The 19,613-nt window shown below is 34.3% G+C and overlaps 3 protein-coding genes across 24 annotated transcripts in view; 2 read left to right on the top strand and 1 right to left on the bottom strand.

Annotated features, from left to right (window-relative positions):
* Positions 1–6,256, top strand: part of FoxP (forkhead box P) — a 219,557-nt gene extending 213,301 nt beyond the window's left edge. For all 8 annotated transcript variants that reach the window (XM_046625288.2, XM_046625287.2, XM_046625293.2 and 5 more), the window contains one exon: positions 83–6,256. In XM_046625288.2, the coding sequence (XP_046481244.1) occupies positions 83–332 (250 nt within the window). In that variant the 3' untranslated portion in view covers positions 333–6,256. The remainder of the gene's footprint in view (positions 1–82) is intronic.
* A 2,590-nt stretch (positions 6,257–8,846) lies between these two features.
* LOC124219463 (ankyrin repeat domain-containing protein 16) lies at positions 8,847–11,426 on the top strand. Of its 6 annotated transcripts, none has more exons than XM_046627049.2 (4): positions 8,848–9,055; positions 9,310–9,681; positions 9,814–10,077; positions 10,957–11,426. In XM_046627049.2, the coding sequence occupies exons 2-4, from the start codon at positions 9,369–9,371 to the stop codon at positions 11,313–11,315; spliced, it is 936 nt and encodes a 311-aa protein (XP_046483005.1). In that variant the 5' UTR covers positions 8,848–9,055; positions 9,310–9,368; the 3' UTR covers positions 11,316–11,426. The 6 variants fall into 6 exon arrangements, 5 of the variants coding, with proteins under 5 accessions (XP_046483005.1, XP_046483004.1, XP_046483006.1 ...); XM_046627050.2 differs by having other exon boundaries at positions 8,853–9,005; XM_046627051.2 differs by having other exon boundaries at positions 8,853–9,010.
* A 3,326-nt stretch (positions 11,427–14,752) lies between these two features.
* The window catches only part of LOC124218570 (Calcium-independent receptor for alpha-latrotoxin), a 247,395-nt gene continuing 242,534 nt past the window's right edge, over positions 14,753–19,613 (bottom strand). For 7 of the 10 annotated variants that reach the window (XM_046625134.2, XM_046625130.2, XM_046625131.2 and 4 more), the window contains 2 exons: positions 18,477–18,698; positions 14,753–17,628 (listed from right to left, as the gene is read on the bottom strand). In XM_046625134.2, coding sequence (XP_046481090.1) covers positions 16,867–17,628; positions 18,477–18,698 — 984 coding nt within the window. In that variant the 3' untranslated portion in view covers positions 14,753–16,866. Of the gene's footprint in view, positions 17,629–18,476; positions 18,699–19,613 lie in introns of those variants that run through there. The other 3 variants (XM_046625133.2, XM_046625138.2, XM_046625137.2) reach the window with 3 other exon arrangements.

The raw sequence follows: 19,613 nt of genomic DNA, 5'->3' as shown, positions 1-19,613 counted from the left end.
TATCCAAATCTAGACGGAGGTTCGTCACAGGTTTAACTTTCTCTTTGACTTTCCGCGTGATAATTAAAATTGCTCCCGACAGGTCGCCGTTGGATGAACCATCGGGCGTGCATATAAAGCAAGAGGGGCAGAGCCCCGAGGGCGGGAAGTTATCGAGACTGATAAAACGGGAGCTCTTAGAGGCACCGACCGAGCAGGAGGAGGACGGCGTAGATGACCGTGAATATTCCGAGAGCCATGGCCACGATTCGGGTCAGGACGAGGACATGGCCGAGGACCTATCTATGGCGCCGGACACGACGCCGAGCACGGAAGATCAGATCGAAGCGTAGTATCCTCTTCGTTGTTGATTCCCTAACCCTTTTACCCCAACCCCCAAGATATAATATTCATCCCTTACTCGCCATATCCAACCGCCCTACAAAAGCGGTCTAAAGACTAATAAATATTATTATTATTATTATTATTATTATTATATTATAATTATTATTATCATCATTGTAATGTCGTTTTATTTTTTTTTTTTTTTTCTTTCCGTCTCATTTTTATTCCAAAACTAGGATGACAAGTACGCACGTATTAGCTGCCAATACGATTGGCAATTGTGTATATATATATGTTATATACGCATACACACACACATATATATATATACTATATAAATTGAACGTTCTTTGATCCATATCCCTTACGAAGCAATTGTAAGAATAACGATTACATTATATACATATATAAAACATACGTTTCGTGTATTATACATATTACAGATATTGCAATATAAGGTTAATATCATATTATCATTATTGTCATTATTATTATTATTATTATTATTATTATTATTATTATTATTATTATTATTATTATTATTATTAAAATTATTACTTTTGATTATAAGGTTATATATATACATATATATATGTATATGTATATATTATACATCATAGCGATGGTAGGTAAATTTGTTACGCTGTGACACGAGCGACATACGATGAATAATAATTTCTGTGCGATGATTGATAAATTGATTGATTGATTGATTAGTTGATACCTGCAAACAGAGGAGGGTGTTTTAGATTTGATTGTTGTTCGCAACGAATTACATCGTTATCACAGGCAGTAACTGCATGATGCAACAGCGTGAACGGAAATCGGTAACCGCGGAAGTTGACTGCGATAAAAAAAAAAAAAAAAAAAATTCGGAAACATCCTTATCCCATGCGATTTTTTTCCCCGCCGCTCGGTCTTGAGAATTTTACAAAAAAAAAAAAAAAAAATAAAAAAAAAAATAACGCACCGCAGTGTTGAATTTTTTGTTTTTCGAACGCCGCGGCTTTACACTGTCAATATAACGTGCGAAAACTTTCAAGCCCAGTGCACATCGCTTTTGTGGTTGCGTACACGCAACATAGATCAATGAAGGTTATGTTCAAAATGGGCGATAAATTAAATGTCTTGAAGAAAATAGAAAGAAAATATATATGTATATATATACATACACACACACACACATATATATATATATATATGCCCACTGTAAATACTTGTCGGTAAGTAATACACACACACACACACACATACACAGATACATAATAATAATATTAATAATAATAATAATAATAATAATATTAATAATCCTAATTCACGCAAGCATTTACTGCTCTTCACGATTCGGTATACATACATACATACATACATACATACATACATACATATATATACATATATAATAATAATAATAATGATAATAATAATAATAATAATAATAATAATAATAATAATAATAATAATAATAATAATAATAATAATAATAATAATTACGAATCTACGTTCATGAGAAATACAGTGTGTGTGTATATATATATACACTGTATTTTCATTACCGTTATTATCATCATTATCATTATTATTGCAACGTTACACCGGGCTTAGAACAAAACTGTGTAGCTTTTTTACCAAACTACCGATAATTTCATCGCACAAGGAGAAAGGAGAAGCTCAATTTGACGAATTTTATTTTTCGAGGAACAAATGTTTAGTCTTTTTTTTTTTTTTGTTTTATGTTTTTTTTTGGGGGGGGGGGGGGGGAAGAAACAAAAAAAAAAAAAATAGCGCCACTGAATTTTAAATATATTCAGATTTTTAGATTGAGCAAAAATATCAGCCGCGGAACTGCTCAATTTCATTTCATTACTACTCGTTCAAAATCAATCGTGCCGAAAATCTGTTCGGACGAATGATTCGTTCGCTTTTTGATTTTCTCAATGTTACTAGTATGGGATCGATTAAAAATTGAATCGAGTTGTTGGCCAGAACGAATCGTCAAATCGAATCAACCTCAAATTATTGAACCTGGTTTAACGTTTGTCAAATCACATATTAATAAATATAATAGCGCCTGTATAGTTTAGAATGGGGATAAAGAAAGAAAATAAAAAAAAAAAATGAATAAAAAAAAAAAAACGAAAACATAAAAAAAAAAAAAACAACCAAGATAGTTTCGTATTCATTGATATACACAATAATAATAATTAATAATCAATTATAGAATTTGTAAATGATAGATATGTTACGTATATCTATACACGTATAAACATAAATTGTATTTAAAAGTGTATACATACAATATATTCGTATACATGACTCTTGTTATGTAAGTATGCACACGAAAAAAGAAAACACAATTACACCACAAACACGTCACATTATCGCATACGAAGATATATATATATATATAAAAAAAGCATCAAAATAACGGAATTAAATTCAAACACATCGCTGATAATAAGTTGAAAAATATCTCTATTATACAATTGACTAGACGTAATTATTACTATCATCATTATTATTATTATTATTATTAGTAATATTAGTACATCCGTTGTTGGTCGTTATTATTATTACTATTATTGATTAATCGCGTCGATCAATCAATCGTCTGATGATTAAAAATGGTACAACCCGTACCTCTCAAAATTATAGTTTGAATAATTCTGACCCGATGCTGTGTTGCGTTATTTCATAGTTATGTATGAAAATAAATAAATTCGAAAAAAAAAGTAAATAAGTAAATAAACAAACAATTAGGAAAACAGAAAATGAAACGAAAAACGGGTAAAATGACTGAGACGAGGACGGGAAGTGAAAAACAAAAAAAAAAAAAATCGAGGCAAGAATTACGAAATCGTCGAAATCGTGTTTTCTATTATTCCAAAATTTTTAACGTGAATTGTAACACTTGATCAGTAATCACGGATATATCACTTTACCTCATTACAACATATAATCGGTGCGGACCGATGCGGATGTGATATGCGAGCGAATTATGCATCTTTTTGATTTGAGTGTTGAAAAAAGAGAGAAAGAACGAAACAAAAAAAAAAAAAAAAAACAATCGATTCATTCTCCGCGCGTAAATAACGTATAAATTTATTACTAATAATTATTACCATCATTTGCACAAACAAACACACACGCGCGCACGCATACAGACACATTTTCCATACGCATACATGTGCGGTACGTTTTTTATTCGGATTCGTGTATATATACTTGCAAACACATTAATACACATACTGGGCATTAAAAATTATAAATTATAAATATACGCATATATATATATATATATATATATATATATATATATACACATATATATAGGTATTATTAAATATCCTTGTAGATTGAAATGAAAGGATATGTTGCGCATGAAACGAATACTGCAATCGCAGCCCCGCTCGCATTCTCATTCCTCGTCATATTTTAAATATATATATATATATATATATATATGTTTATACACACTCGTCACACATATATATCTATATTCATGTACTCGTAGGATAATAATAATAATAATACACTAATCGCTAACGGTATGATGGAACGAAAACGAAGGGAGTAAAAATAGAATGAAAAGAAAAAAAAAAAAAAAAAAACGATCGAAATAATAAATAAAAATTATAATAACGATGCCATTTTTTTTTTTTTTTTTTTTTTTTTTTTACCCAGAGAGAGATCAAAACGAAACAAAGACGCGGTTGTTTGAAAATTTCGAACCAGGTCGCACTGGCAAGAAGTTGGAACCTTCTTTTCAGAATCGAGTAAAAGAAAGAATACGAAAATGAACTCACAACTCGTAAACGTTTTACGGAGAAATAATTTTCTCCCACATCTCTTCGACACGTTCTCTGCTGATTATTCATCTCAGCGTTACGAATTTTTTATTCTTTGCCATTCTGTGTACCCTTACTTTGTTTTTTTTTTTTCTTTTTTTTCTCTCCGCTCTCACTTCAGATCGATATAACGTATACGGTATAATTATTACATAAATTTACACATACCGTATGTATGTATGAATATGAAATTAACGAGAACGTTTGAAATTGAGTATATAGTTTCGAGGTTTGCAAAAAGAGAGGAAAAAAGAAAATAGAAAAAAAAAAAAAAAAAAATAATGATCGTGTAACTGGGTGATTTCAGTCGTTGTAATACTGCTATATAAAATATAAGTCTGTGTACTGTGTATAATGAATTAAGAACTAGATATATATATGATAAATAGACTCTTCTGTACATAGTTAGTTAGTAAGGCGTTAGGAATTTATTAAATATCTTAACTGATTATTATAATTACAATTATCACTACTATTACGATTACGATTATTATTATTATTATTATTATTGTTGTTGTTGTTGTTCTTGTTATTATTATTATTATCATTATTATTATTACTATTATTATTTCTAATTTTAATTGTATTTTTTTTTTTTTATATAAGCTGCTCGCGTCCTATTCGCATTTATTGATTCAGGGCTGGTCCTAATGGATCTGTTGGAGATTCAAGATTTTTTTCCTGCGTACACGAATATCGCAAATTCATGTTGCTAGTTATAATCGATATCGAAGAGAAAAAAAAAAAAAAAAAAACAATGACGATGAAAAGAAAGAAAGAAAGAAAAAAAAAAAAACAGTCATCGTATGGTTATTATATTTTGATCCTCCTAAATCGGATATAATCCTATATCAATGTTCATTGTACTTCAGTGTATTGAAGTTCCGTTCGTAGCGAAGTCCATATTAAGACTTGCGTCCAAGTTTTTTCATCTCCTTATACTCGATTCGTTCCTTTGCGTAATTTTACACACGAAACAATCTAGCAACACGGAATTGTGGTCGAATATATTGGCCAAAGCGCGTCCTATTATATATATATATTTTTCTTTTTTTCTTTTTTTTTTATTACACATTTCGTTTATTATTTATAAAGAAAATGGAAAAAGTAAGTAAAACAAAAAAAAAAAAAAAAATAATAATAATAAATAAATAAATAAATAATGAAAAAAAAAAAGAACATTAGGTGAAAAATAAAAATTAATAAATAGAAAACAGTAATCCTATACGCGACCATATCATTCAGAGGAGCACGTTGTAGAAAAAGAGATGAGGAGAAAGAGCGAGTAAATAGTGCCAAAGTGATTCAAATTTTGTGTAGATAATTGTATAATTCCTCGAACCCACCACGATAGTTTGATTCGATTGTGTATATTTTTTTTTTTTTCTATTTATTTTTTTTTCTCTCCTTCTCTCGTCAAAACACCATTTATTTTTACGTAGCCGGAAGTTCCATCCTCATTATTCATGTTACGATCGACTTTCCGTCTCTTTTTTTTAATTGCAAACTTCTCGGTAGGTATAGAGAAACATACTTATATCAAGGAATGACGTGAAACTTGCGAAGATGAGAATATTTGTATATCATTCGACGGTGTTGTTTTTGTCGTGAACGACACGAAGGATTAAAAAAAAAAAAAGATTTCTGAAAGGAATACGGGATACGGAACATTCTCTTCGAAATTCTTATGGATCTATCATGATAATGTTGCGTTGGATATTGAGTTGATCGGATAGAAAATGTTGTAATTGCCTTGACCAGACGATTCCGCATTATTGCAGTATTATGTAGTATATCGTGATGATTTTTTTAGTAATCGATAAAGAAAAATGCGAGGTTGATGCGTAATAAGGAAGAAAACTGACGGATCCGAATGTACGATATAACACGATTTTTATTTTCCTCAGCTGGCTTGTCGATTGACAATGTGGAATTATTATACACACAATTGACGATGTCGATGTGTAGCCTGATCTTTATTGCTGAAATATGTTTATTAAGTATTATATGATAAGTTGCCTTGTAAAAATGTACCGATTTTACTAAGAAATTAAATGTGTTACTAAAATAATACGAACCTTTAATCAGGCTTTGACACTTGCCAATTTCTTTGCAGTTTACTGATTTGACGCGATTTTGATAATGTGATTGATTATTTCACATCTTGAGTGTGTTCCTTCAGTTCGTTAAATCGAAATTCATCAGAGAAGGCTCAGGTTTCCGAAATTTTCTTAGGATTTCGTCAGCTGTTGGTCCTATGATGTTCGGAGTGACTTCTTTGCATTCTGGGGGGTTTTATTACTGGGTCAAGGATGCGACAGATGAATTTTCAGACAGAAAATTTCCGAATTCCAAAAATCGCAAAAAAAGCAAGGCGAACACGTTTGGGCTTTTTCAGTCGAAATTTGACCGATTTTGAAGAATAGTATGATCAATAGATTCAAGCACTATATCGACGTAATTTTGCGAGAGAAACCGATTAGGCGCAATCCCAATACGCTGCGATCAACGCATCAAAAGTTGCAGCCAAAAAACGAGAACCTGTGATTTCGACATTTTTCAGCAGGTGCTTTTTCCTTCGCAATTTCTCTCCTGTTGATGCCACGCTGTTTTCGCTGCGTTTTCCGAAATCCTGGGGGTCCAATTAGTCAGGAAAGGGTCATACAAATCGAATCTGAGACCAAAAATTTTTTGGTCGAAAAATGAAAAAAAAGTAAGGCTAACCCCTTTGCATTTTTGGCGGAAATTTTCGCGAATTTGAAAAGTGCTGGAATAAATTCTTTGTGTCACTGTTCCGACGTAGTTTTGCGAAAGAAATCGATTGGGCGCAGTCCCAATACGCTGCGATCAACGCATCAAAAGTTACAGCCAAAAAACGAGAACCTGTGTTTCCGACGTTTTTCAGGAGGTGCTTTTTCCTTCACAATTTCTCTCCTGTTGATCCCACGCTGTTTTCACTGCATTTTCTCAGTTCCTGGGGGTCCAATTAGTCAGGAAAGGGTCATACAAATCGAATCTGAGACCAAAAATTTTTTGGTCGAAAAATGAAAAAAAAGCAAGGCTAACCCCTTTGCATTTTTGGCGAAAATTTTCGCGATTTTGAAAAGTGCTGGAATGGATTCTTTGATGCACTATTCCGAGGTAATTTTGCGAGAGAAATCGATTGGGTGCAGTCCCAATACGCTGCGATCAACGCATCAAAAGTTACAGCCAAAAAACGAGAACCTGTGTTTCCGACGTTTTTCAGGAGGTGCTTTTTCCTTCACAATTTCTCTCCTGTTGATCCCACGCTGTTTTCACTGCATTTTCTCAGTTCCTGGGGGTCCAATTAGTCAGGAAAGGGTCATACAAATCGAATCTGAGACCAAAAATTTTTTGGTCGAAAAATGAAAAAAAAGTAAGGCTAACCCCTTTGCATTTTTGGCGAAAACTTTCGCGATTTTGAAAAGTGCTGGAATAGATTAATAGATACACTACAAGCAAACGAATCAAAACTCACGGCTGGAAAACATTAAATTGGCATCGGGTTTCTGAGGAAGTGGAAGAGAAAAATCAAAAACTCAACGCTTCAAGGTTTCAATTTTAGTTTATTATGCCTCATATCGAGTACAAGTGTTCAGGTGTCATATGTCAGTGTATACTGCTTTACCAAGTTCCTTATTACTATCATTTTAATATATTATACTATACTGACACAATATGCTAATAATGGTAATACATCATACCAATAATTATTATAATACTATCCTAATTGATATAATTAGTATAATATTTTGAATAATATTGATGTTTAAGACAATAAAAAATGCAATACAGTGAGCGAACATTATATAAGAAGTCTGGCTTCTATAATAGAAAAAAAATGCGAAATATTGCATTAAGCAGAATATGAATAACGTTGATATGAGATAGTTTTCATTGTAGTTTGGAAGCACAGTTCAAGTTTTGGTCAGAGTACAGGTGTAATGCACCTCTGCAACATACTCAATGTATACTGTTGTAATAATACTATTTTACGCAACCTGAAATAATATAAATAATACCTACATAAATGTTTTCGTTTTCTGTTCGTATTTTCGCAGACGTTGATTCCACGATGCTACAAATACCGTTTTTGCAATCCTCGGAGTCCATATATGTAGTCTGAAAAGGATTGTTTAAATCGATTCTGAGACGAAGTTTTCCTCTCGAAAAAAAAGGTTAACCCGTCTCAATTTTTCCGGTTAAAGTTTGGCCAAATCTGAAAAATATTTTAATCAATTGTTTGATGCATTATAGTGACGCAATTTTGTCAGAGGATTCGATTATGCGCAGTTCGAATGCGCTGCGAGCAACGGATCAGAAACGACAGTCGAAAAACGAGAAATATTCTCCGTATTTCGCTAGCTGTTGACTCCACGATTTCCTAGATGCGTGCTTTGGCTTCCTCGAAGTTCAATTTGCGTTCAAATTGATTCCGAAATGAATCATTTTTGGGAAGAAAAATCACAAAAAAGTAGCGACACCAATCACTTATGTATTTCCAGTATCCTAGTATCCTCAGTCGGTAAAGCAGCGGCGATGCGTATCATTGAATTCCATCTTTATCCACGTCACCGCCAACGTAGAGAATGTTCGGTGTCACCATCTAGTGTGGAAACGTGAAACGTGGGAACACGAACAAAGCGTCGAGAATTTTATTCTACGTACAGTCTACGCGGGCCACGTCAGGCTGAAGAGTTAGGTGCACTTGAATCAATATAGTGTCGCCAGACGTGTGGATTCTGGAAATCCCGACATAACCTCACTTACTTACTGCTAGTTTATAGATACACCGAAAGAAACTGGCACGGGGTTTGGTTATTTTTCGTCGTCAAGTTGCCAATGCGTTGTGTTGTCTTATGGTATACTGATCCCTCGCTGGATCAGCTCGAAGATTGTTACCGACCAATCATTTCCATACTGAAAATTATTTTGTGATAAATCACACAGGGTTATGACCGAAGTTCCGATGTACTTTATCACCATGCAATTTATCATGCGAATATGACCTAATACGTGACAAATCACATAATAAATCACAAAATAATTTTCAGTAGGTTTTCATCGTTCGTTCCACATCGCGGCATAAAAAATCGCATCAATTTCAAACTTTCAGAATACATGGAATGAGCATCGAGTCTATATAAGCACCACACAACGAACAAGCCCAAGATAATGAGTACCTTAACCTCGATCTCAAGCAAGACCTTTCTGAAAGCGAGTCAGAAAGGTAATATAACAAAGTTAAAAGAGCTCGCCTCTACAAACGACATTAAAGACTGGACGGTATATCGTCACGAAGCATCAGGAGATACGGCTCTGCACTTGGCGGCACGCGAAGGTCGTTTAGACGTGGTGAAATATCTGTGCGAAACATGGAAGGAGCCACCCTTCAGAACGGAAGTGGCGAACAAAGATATGAAAAGACCGGTGCACGACGCAGCTCAATCCGCGAAACTCGACGTCCTCGAATATCTTCTTGGTCAAGGTTCGCTCGTTGGTGAACAATGAACGTGTATACAATGTAGCCCTTATAATTTTTATATTAACACCGCCTTGTCACGAAAGGAAACCCCTACACTGCGCTATTCTCATCCATCTTATCTCTACCGCACCCAAGGTGCCGCCGTGGATCCCTTGAAACGTGCAGACTGGACCCCCCTGATGTTAGCCTGCACCAAAGTCGGAGAGGAAGCAGCGAGTTGCGTGAAAGCTCTGCTTCGACACGGCGCAGCTTCCGAATTGCAGAACAAAGACGGCTGGACGCCGCTGATGGTGGCTTGTAGGACTGGAAACGTCGACGTGGTTAAATGCCTGATGACACGCTCGTCTCGCAGTGTATACATGAGGAGTAAAAACGGTCGAAGCCCTTTACACGTGGCTGGTAAAATACCGAGCAGATCAGTTATTTCAATTCGAATAGGAGAAATCGTTGGTATTCTCATCCAACGTATCGGGAAATACCATCTTGTGATAGAAATCAGGCAACTACAAGGACTTTATTTGTCATTAAAATTTGTTTCTTGTCGAATGTTTTGATCCCCAACACTTTATGGGGGGGGGGGGGTTTACAGCTTGAATGATTTAAAATGATACCTACTTTTAGGATTTTTGTTTAAAGAAAATAAAAACACTTGGAGCAATTTGAGTATTAGGGATTTATTATTTATAGTTTCAAGAATATTTTAGAATATTTTCGTTGCAAATAATAACAAAATGGCGGCATGGCGTAGCGAACGACCACGTTTTCAATCCGGTGGTACAGATTCTTGGATCGATTTTTATCCGATCGACTTGAAATTTGTACACAGTCTTTGAAAATTTGTATCGATTTGAGCTCGTGGCTAAATTTTCGCATTTCGATCCCTAAATTATGTTATAACAATGTTTGTAACAATTTTTTGGTCGGTAGATGAAATTTTTTTTCATAATCGTACGTATTAGACATTTTTTTTTTCCTCAACATTTGGGCAACAAGCTCGAACCAAAAAGGGTGTTTTTAACTCTAAAAATTTTGTTATTAATTTCGATGAAAAAAATTCCAAAATGTTTTTGAAACTACAAATAATAATCTCCTCGAATTCAAGTTGCTCGAAGTGTTTTCAATTCTTTAAAAAAAAAAAAAAACTCCCGCCCCCGTTTAATGTGACAAAATAGGAGCCTGATGACTGAAACACAAGCTACCGTATCTTACAATTAATATTTACATAATTTGACAACACGGTGCCATATTGGCCATACATTGGGATCTTTTGTTTTACAGCGTTTCACGGCTGTCGGAATGTGATTGATTTGATTTTATCCCAAGATTCGGATTTGATAAATTGGCAGGATTCGTCCGGATCAACCCCGCTTTTGGAGTCCGTAAAGAGCGGTGATTTACCAACGTTTCAACGTTTGATAGATTCGAAAGCTAACGTGAACGCGATAGACAATGTGGGGCAAAATGTTTTACACATCGCCGCACAGTGCGGTAACACAGAGATCATTGAATACATATTAAATCGTAAATTGATCGACGTCGAATCTCCAACTCTCCATGGCATAACACCTTTGATGTTCGCTGAGAAGAACAAACAGCTCAAAGCGATCAAAATCTTATCATCTTTTCAAACTCGATAGATTTTCATCCGTGTGTTGCGTGATAATCTGAAAATCCTTTGATGTAATTCTTAATCTATCTAGTAAAATGTATTGTGATATATTATCGTCAATAAATTATATTCGAATATACAGATTTGTCAATTTTTTTGTTTTTTTTTTACAGTCACCGGAAAAAGATGAACCCTTTATGCATTGAACAAGAATAAACTCCATGTAATAAAATACCTATACAGGAAATCAGTATAGGAAAAAATTGTTCTTAGCAGTGCCATAGTCGAAATTATATTCAGATCGGTACACATTTATTAATTTTTTTTCTGATTTATCATTTTTTTTTTTTTGTTTTTTTTTGGGGGGGGGGGGGGATTTTGTGTTTTTTCCCTTTATCATCAGACAGTATTCAGAGAAGCGTACAAAAATTAACAGATTCACGATTTAAAAATATCGGGTTTTACATTATGTATTTCGTGTTACATTTCACGCATTTTTAACGGTCAAAGATACAGCGGAACGATTGGAGAAAATATCACATGATCGGAGCAAAAAATTGCCGACGAGTAGACATCGAAAGTCGAAAACAATCGACTGATGTGATTTGAGGCGAATTAAAAACGCATATTTATTTATTGCGATATTGACCGTTGAGTGGATGAAAAATAAAGTACCGGATTTGAATTCGTATGCGAAAAATGCGTAGTAACGGAAAAAAAAAAAAAAAAAAAATTAAGTAAAACAATGATCAAAGGGTGGAGAAACAAGAGAAAAAAATTCACTCGTCGGGCAACTTTGATGCAAAATGAGCAATTTTTTTTTTTTCATGTCAATAAAATGAATACGGAATTAAAGAATATAACGTAACGTATGTATTCTGATGAACTGGTAAGTACGGTGAACGGCAGGAGGGGACATATACATATTGTTAAGTTTGTTTGTTTGTTTGTTTTTTTTTTTTTTGTTCCTTTTTTTTCATGAATAAAACTTGATTTGGAGAAATATATAGTATATAAGTATATACAATATATATATATACATAAATCTCACTTTGTCGTATAGTATATGACTAACTAACTACAGGTAAAACATGCATGATCGTTTTTTTTCTTTTTTTTTTTATAAATTGTTTTATCCGTCTTGTTGTACGTACGTTGCACATTTAATTAAAGGTGTTCATCGAATCGTATCTATTGTCGACGATTTGATAAAATTCATCCTCTGTTTTTTCCCTACACACCGTTAGTGAAGAATCATTACAAGTATAAATATCGAATAGTTACTTCAGTGTCGTTATTATTATTATTATTATTATTATTATTTTCGTCCAACTTTTCTTTCGTTTCTCTTCTTTCATTTTCTTTTTTTTTGTTTTCGTCTTGTCTGTTCTCATTTTCAATGTATATTACCTTTCGACTTAAATATTTACATATATACCGCTATTAAAGACTTAAGATTTAATTTTATTATTACATCGTACTCGTCATCAAATAAACGACCTCTTTAACTTTCGCTCTCTCTCTCTCTCTCTCTCTCTGACACACACACACGCACACACACACAGACACACACTCGCTCTTTCGCTTTCGTTATTATTTTACCATATAGATATACATGTCACGTATGTACCGTATGCATACATGTATAATATAATAATAGAATATAATATATCACCTTTGTGATTCATTTAATTTTCACATCATTTTATTCATTTATTGTTTCGAGTTTCCATCTCATATTTTTCATTTACATATTACAAGTATTCAACATGTACAAAGCACTATTTACATTATTTACAACGTTCGAAAAAAGAATTCCTCAGTCACTTATCATTGTCTCTTATCATTTCTTTATCTCGATCTGTTTTTTTTTTTCTTTTTTTTTTTTTTTTCACCCTTCTAATTATAACATCAATGTAACATAATAGATTTAATATTAATCGTTAGAATAACATAATGAACGAGTGAAATGCGATGCTCAAAATTAATAAACAATTCTTATCCGACAAACTATAGATATCGTTTGGACAGATATTCGTCACGAGTACAGGTCCAATTAAATAGATGGTATACACATGTTGATTTAACATTATTTAACACAGTTTCGGGTTGGCAGAAAGGAAATAACAAAATTATTTCAATAGGAGTTTTAATGTAGGAAGAAAAAAAAAAAAAAAACACCATACAAACGATATATGAAACGTATGAAATTTTTTGTAAAACGACTTGTTTTCTCAATCAGTAAAATGCTTTTCTCAGTTTTTTTTTTTTTTTTGCCCCCTCGTAGCTATACACGATCCAATTATCAAGTTAGCTAAACGTCAACAGAGTAAAAATAAAATAAAAATTAATAAGTAAAAAAAAAAAAAAAATAATTTCAAAGGCATTTGCAGATCAAAATTAAAAGCACGTTTTAAAGATTTTCTAACAAGTAGCGTAACTTTGATCTTACTTTTCAATCGTACTAAATGTTTTACAAATAAACGAACCGATACGAATACCAATTGTAATAACAATATTTTATACTTGTGAATATTATTTTCAAGGAATCCGGGAGGATTACATTTATACATTTAATACAGTATTATTAGAGGTTATTTTCATTCTTTTGCAAACGTAGTAATACAATATTCACTACGATAGATCATTAATATAGTTTCCTGTAATATACTTTGCCAGGCATGATAATTAATGAATTTTTATTATCGCTAAGTCGTTTAAAAAAATTTTACTTTCATGTTCGTTTGTTTAATTATCATCATCTCCTGGGTAACGGTATATTCTTTTCTTTTCTTTTCTTTTTTTTTTTTTTTTTTTTGCCAACTAACATATTCGATTACGAATTTCAGACGATTCCTTACTTTGAATGGAAACTGAGTGCATTTCAAAATTAGTTTTGCTGCCCGTTAACGATTACGTTCTATTATTAGCTGACACGTTCGATCGTGAAAAATAGAAGATAAAAAAAAAAAACAAATAATAATAATAATAAAAACAAAATAAATAGCGGACAAGGATACACCCCGTATGTTTAAATACAGATTACATACGATATTACACATACATATACATATACCATGTATACATATAGTATAGATATATATATACTTATAGTGTATGTAGAAAATATCAACAAAAAAAAAAAAAATAAAAAAATAAAAAATAGCAAAAAACAGTGACTTAGTTTTCATTCTTACATTTCAATTGGAAACTGCTCTTATTTTTTCTAATCTACTATTACATTCTTTCCTATTCGTTATTTGCCGTCAATTATTCACTTTCAGCTATAATAACGAATAACGAAAGACGTACGCGTGTGTCTTATCGTATGTGTATATATATATATATATATATATATACATATACAAGTGAAATCTTATCATTACCGTGCAAATCTCAAACGCAACTACTCGTGTGGATATGAATAACATCTGACGCGCTCAGCCCGGCTGTAATTGCCGATTGGTATAGTTGTGTTTGTTACTTTCAACGATTTAGATCTACGGAAGAGTTTTTTTAACCGTGAAAATTTTATTCTTTTTTTTTTTTCGATTCTTCGCATTAAAACTTTCCTGAAAAGCTACCACACGACCGACAAGGGCTGCCGGACAATGGAAAAGAAAAAAAGTGACACGAACGGAAAGTAAAAAAAAAAAAAAAAGAAACAAACTGATTGCGAGGATCGATGAAAAGTAAGAGAGAGACAAGAGAAATTTGCACGGTTCGCATTCGACTTTGCGAGTATTTTGAAGAAAGAAAAGAAAACAAAACGTACTTGTTCATACGACGTGTCAAAGTAACTACATGACAAGTAGTACAAAGGATTTCGCATGACTTTTGTTTGCAATCTTTTGTAAACTTGTCGTCAGTTTGATTGAAATGGAAATTTATCGATACATCATCGGATTCTCCGTCAAGTTTCGACCGTGATTATATAGGTTATGTTATTTACGGTACAAGTGTATTAATTTGTTTAGAAAATAGATCGATTCTGACAGGAAATCAAAATTTAAAATTGAGGTTGATAAATGCTGCGCAATAGCGTTCGAACGCCGAGTTTGATATCGTAAAATTGAAAATAAAAATAAAGAAATGATGACAACAACAACAACAACGACAATAATAATAATGGGTAATAATTCAAATTTCGTATTTTTGTCGGTTACCTAAAAATTACGGTAATCATTGAATACGACGATGACGACGATGGCGAGAGATTCGGCTATAAGTAAATACAGTGGCTTACAATGTTTTCTCTTCTTCGAACAATTATCATTATTATTATTACTATTATTATTACTATTATTCATTATTTCTTTGATGTTGTTGAGTAGGTAACCTTAACGATAGTAATTTAGTGATATTTTCAATAAAAATTTATGTATGATTTGTCCGCATCGCTGTAGGTATTACTAATATTATTATTATTGTTATTGTTATTATTAATATTATTGTTATTGTTATTATTATTATTATTACTCGTCCAGTCGATATACATACAATATATATATATACATACATATATATAGTTGTTTACTTTAGATATTATCATTATATTCAATCGATTGCGTTAACTATACTTAAAAGTTTATCAATAGTATATTATACAAGTTTCGGTGTATTAATCACAGACACACAACGCGATTTTTACGATTTAATCGATCAAATTTTACATTTCATTATCTTCACATCGTCGCACAGACAGAATTCATTCATATCATGGAACTGCTCTACAGCTCGCTCGCAAAAATTATTCGTAGCTCACAACTGTCGATATATTAACAGTTCATCCGCCTTTCATTCATTCTTTCAAACTCCTTCATCATCATCATCGTCATCATGATCATTTGATAATTCTGATAGGTAAAAATAATGTTTCTTAGTGCATTTATTTTACTTTATTTTATTAATTTATTACACGTTATTCTTTCATTCGAAAAATGTTTCAATTAATTGTATACCGGGAAAGAAATAAAATAAAAAGTTATCTTCAGTCGACTGTTTGTTTGCTAGTTTGTTGTTGTTGTTGTTGTTGTTATTATTATTCATTATTATTATTATTTATTTTTTTCCTTTTATTTTTATTTTTTTTTTGTTTGTTTTTACTTTATTTTATTTTGAGCTAGTCTTCAGTCTTGTAGCACTCGTACTTCCACTGTACAAAATGTTAAATAAAATAAATGCAACAACGCGCACCAGGAGCAAAACTACTACACAAAGTTCTCATAATATAATATATATATATATATATATGTATATATGTATAATATACCTATATATATATATATATATATATATATATGTAATGCGTACACAGTAAATCACGGTAAGTTTATTTCTTTAGCCCTCGATTCGAGCCGTTTGGGGAGATAAGAGAGGTGTGCCCGTGTGTATCTATAGTGAATAATGTGTGATCCGGAGGTGGCATTGCTATTATATAATATATCTACAAACGTTCGGCCACCTCCGTACATTAAAATTAGCGAGACCCAAGCACATTGGTTCACCATCGTCCAGGCCCCCGTTCAAAGCAAAGTGTACATACGCAATAGAGACGATCGGGGAAAATTATCAATCCCTCAACACTCGCTGTAGGAAGGTGGGGGCATGTTCCGACCAGTATACATGTCGGTCTGTGGCTGAAGGTGACAAACTACGGTGTGCCCGTTCAAAACCGCAACGGTTCTACTGTGGTCCTGCTGGAGAGGCGGGAGTCCGTAATTTCCCGGTAGTCTTGACAACTCGCCAAGCTCGTACCTGGCCTGATACCGTCTGAGTTTCTCCCAGCAGTTGTTCGCCGCGTTACGCTCTTGCCCGGGACTGTACTCGGCTGGATTACCGACGGAGTGCTGGGGGGCGCCTCTGTTGTCTATCGTCTGGCCGTAGTGAACGAGGTTCCTGTCGTTCGCCGGCGAGTAAGGAATCAGCGGACGATGATCGCCGTAGCTCCGCGATGACTGTCTGCTCATGTCGCTCTGCCGCCTCCCGTCCTCGTCCGACATGTCGGATACCTGGATTTCACCACCTCCTCGTTCTATCTCCTCGTATACCGGGTCGTCCTCGCCGGCGACCATTCCCCGTGGGAGGTGGACGTGCTGACCGTGGTGTCCGTGGACCTGGTGATGCCCTCCCCGTCCGTCCCTTATCTCCGTGTACGTGTGGTTGTAAGGAGACGCCGCCCGCCGCCCTGATCGCGTCGTCGCCTCGCCAAGGTCGCCGACCATTCTTCGATCACGGGTCCTTCCGTGCGACAAGGTCATCGTGCTGTGAGTACGCGGCGAGTCTTCCTGCTCCGATCCTCCGTGACCGGAATCCCGGGAACACGATTTAAAAGAAATGTTCTGCGGGGAGAGAGAGAAAATTAGATACCGTTGTTAGTCGACGTAGTGAAGTTTGGCTGCGGAACGATTCGACACCGTCGTTCGTTTGGGATCCTTGAATGCGGGAAGAGGATAGAAAATATGGTCAAACGACTTTTGACGTGTTTAATTGTAAATGTGATTTTTCGTCGCGCGTTTTTCAACACACCGACTCAATGTCACAAAATAAAACTTCGATATCTTGCAAGATATATTCTGTGCTCAGACGTTTGAGTAATCTTGCCCTAGATCGATCAGCTGATCGTCAACTCCGGCGCCATATTGTTCTAATCACGACCGCATTAAGAATCCCAATGTGATGAAGAAATATTGAAAGATTTTACTTAGGTACTATTTTCAGGAAATCTGACCTTATGGTTATGACATGAAAATGTTTACGAGTATACTACAGACATAATTTCTTTTGCCACGTAGTCCGAAAACGCTGAGCATGATCCTAAGAATATTTCAACGAGAGGTTATGTGAATAAGGTGAAATGAACGGTGCAGGTAAGGCTGTGCAGTAGTGCGATTTAAAAAAAAATATATATGTATATATATCCATGCATACATATAATATTGCCACGAAGTGAATTTGCGAGGACTGAAAGAATGTAAAAGGGTCGCGTAGGAAAATGTTCCATTTATAGGTTTCGCGCAGAAAACACACAGAAGGAAACAAAATCGAATAAAAAAAAAAAAATTCTCTTCGACAGTTTTTCACTAGGCGTGTTTTCTGCACTGACACTAACTGTAATTAGTAATAAGTAACGGGTATTAAAGCTGTCCCAGCATTAATAAGCATTCGTTGTTGGTTGGTTAGTAATTACCTTCCACATGAGGTTTTTGTTAAGAGGTCCCCAAGTGGCGGTCGCAGATTTAGGGATATTAAGAGCTGAGGGAAAGTTGTTTCGGGCGTGAGGCAGCGTTGCTACGATATGAGCTTCCGACGAAGGAGGTTCGCGTTGAGAATTGGTTGTGCAGGCGGCTGGGGGCAGCACCGCCGATTGTTGTCTGTCAGTCGTAACCCAACCGCGCCCGGACACCAAGTACTGCAAACGACAGTACGACCATTCTCTCTTACATAATCTCCTTTTTATTCTGTTCATAATCATGCTTCGTGTCATTCTCACGTTGTGTTAGAAATGTATCAAATTGCGTAGCTCGGGTCGATCTGCCCGCAGCGAATTTTTTCGCACTGTTTCAAACATGTATGTACTTGTTGTTTTATCCCTACTGTTGAATGAAAACTGATTCTCTCTTACATGATTCCTTCTTTATTATATTCATAATCATGCTCCGTGTCGTTCTCACGTTGTGTTAGAAATGTATCAGACTGTATACCTGGAGTCGATCTGCCCGCGGCGAATCTCTTCGTACTGTTTCAAACATGTATGCGTGTGTTGTTTTATCCCTACTATTGAACGAAAACTGATTTTCTCTTACATTTCCCTCTGTATTCTATTCATACTCATGCTTCGTGTCATTCTCACGTTGTGTTAGAAATGTATTAAACTGTGTACCTTGAGTCGATCTGCACGCAGCGAATCTCTTCGCACTGTTTCAAACATGTACGTATTTGTTGTTTTATACCTGCTATTGAATGAAAACTGAGTTGCCCCTTTGTTATCATCCATTCTATGAGGGTGACAACTCGAAACGTGTGCCCCTCCCAGTAAACGAAAATTGAATCGATTTCCTATTCATTTTTTCATTTTACCGTGACATTTTTTGAAGGAATGAAGAATGTGTGGAATGATATTATACGCCAAAAAGGCGGAAGTGAAGGTGTCCGTGTATTTGATGGTGGTTAGTAATTGGTTAATAAATGAATGAAAATTATTTGATGAAACGGTGCCGAGTGTAAGTGTGTTTGGTGTCTTATAGTCTAGGATCTACTAGGTAAGTACTCAGTAGCGTGAAACATTACGAATCTTTCAAACATCTGATTAATTATTAATTTCAAT

This window comes from Neodiprion pinetum, chromosome 5 (assembly GCF_021155775.2).
Source record: "Neodiprion pinetum isolate iyNeoPine1 chromosome 5, iyNeoPine1.2, whole genome shotgun sequence".
NCBI classification, from domain to species: domain Eukaryota; kingdom Metazoa; phylum Arthropoda; class Insecta; order Hymenoptera; family Diprionidae; genus Neodiprion; species Neodiprion pinetum.
The sequence above is the reverse complement of the archived record's forward strand: the minus strand, read 5'-3'. Positions and strand labels throughout refer to the sequence as shown.

Excerpts from the sequence above, each read along its gene's own strand:
- LOC124219463 (XM_046627049.2), top strand. The coding sequence starts at position 9,369 with ATGAGTACCTTAACCTCGATCTCAAGCAAGACCTTTCTGAAAGCGAGT. Across the intron at positions 9,682-9,813 it reads CGAATATCTTCTTGGTCAAG|GTGCCGCCGTGGATCCCTTG; the intron begins GTTCGCTCGTTG and ends ACCGCACCCAAG. Across the intron at positions 10,078-10,956 it reads AAGCCCTTTACACGTGGCTG|CGTTTCACGGCTGTCGGAAT; the intron begins GTAAAATACCGA and ends TTTGTTTTACAG.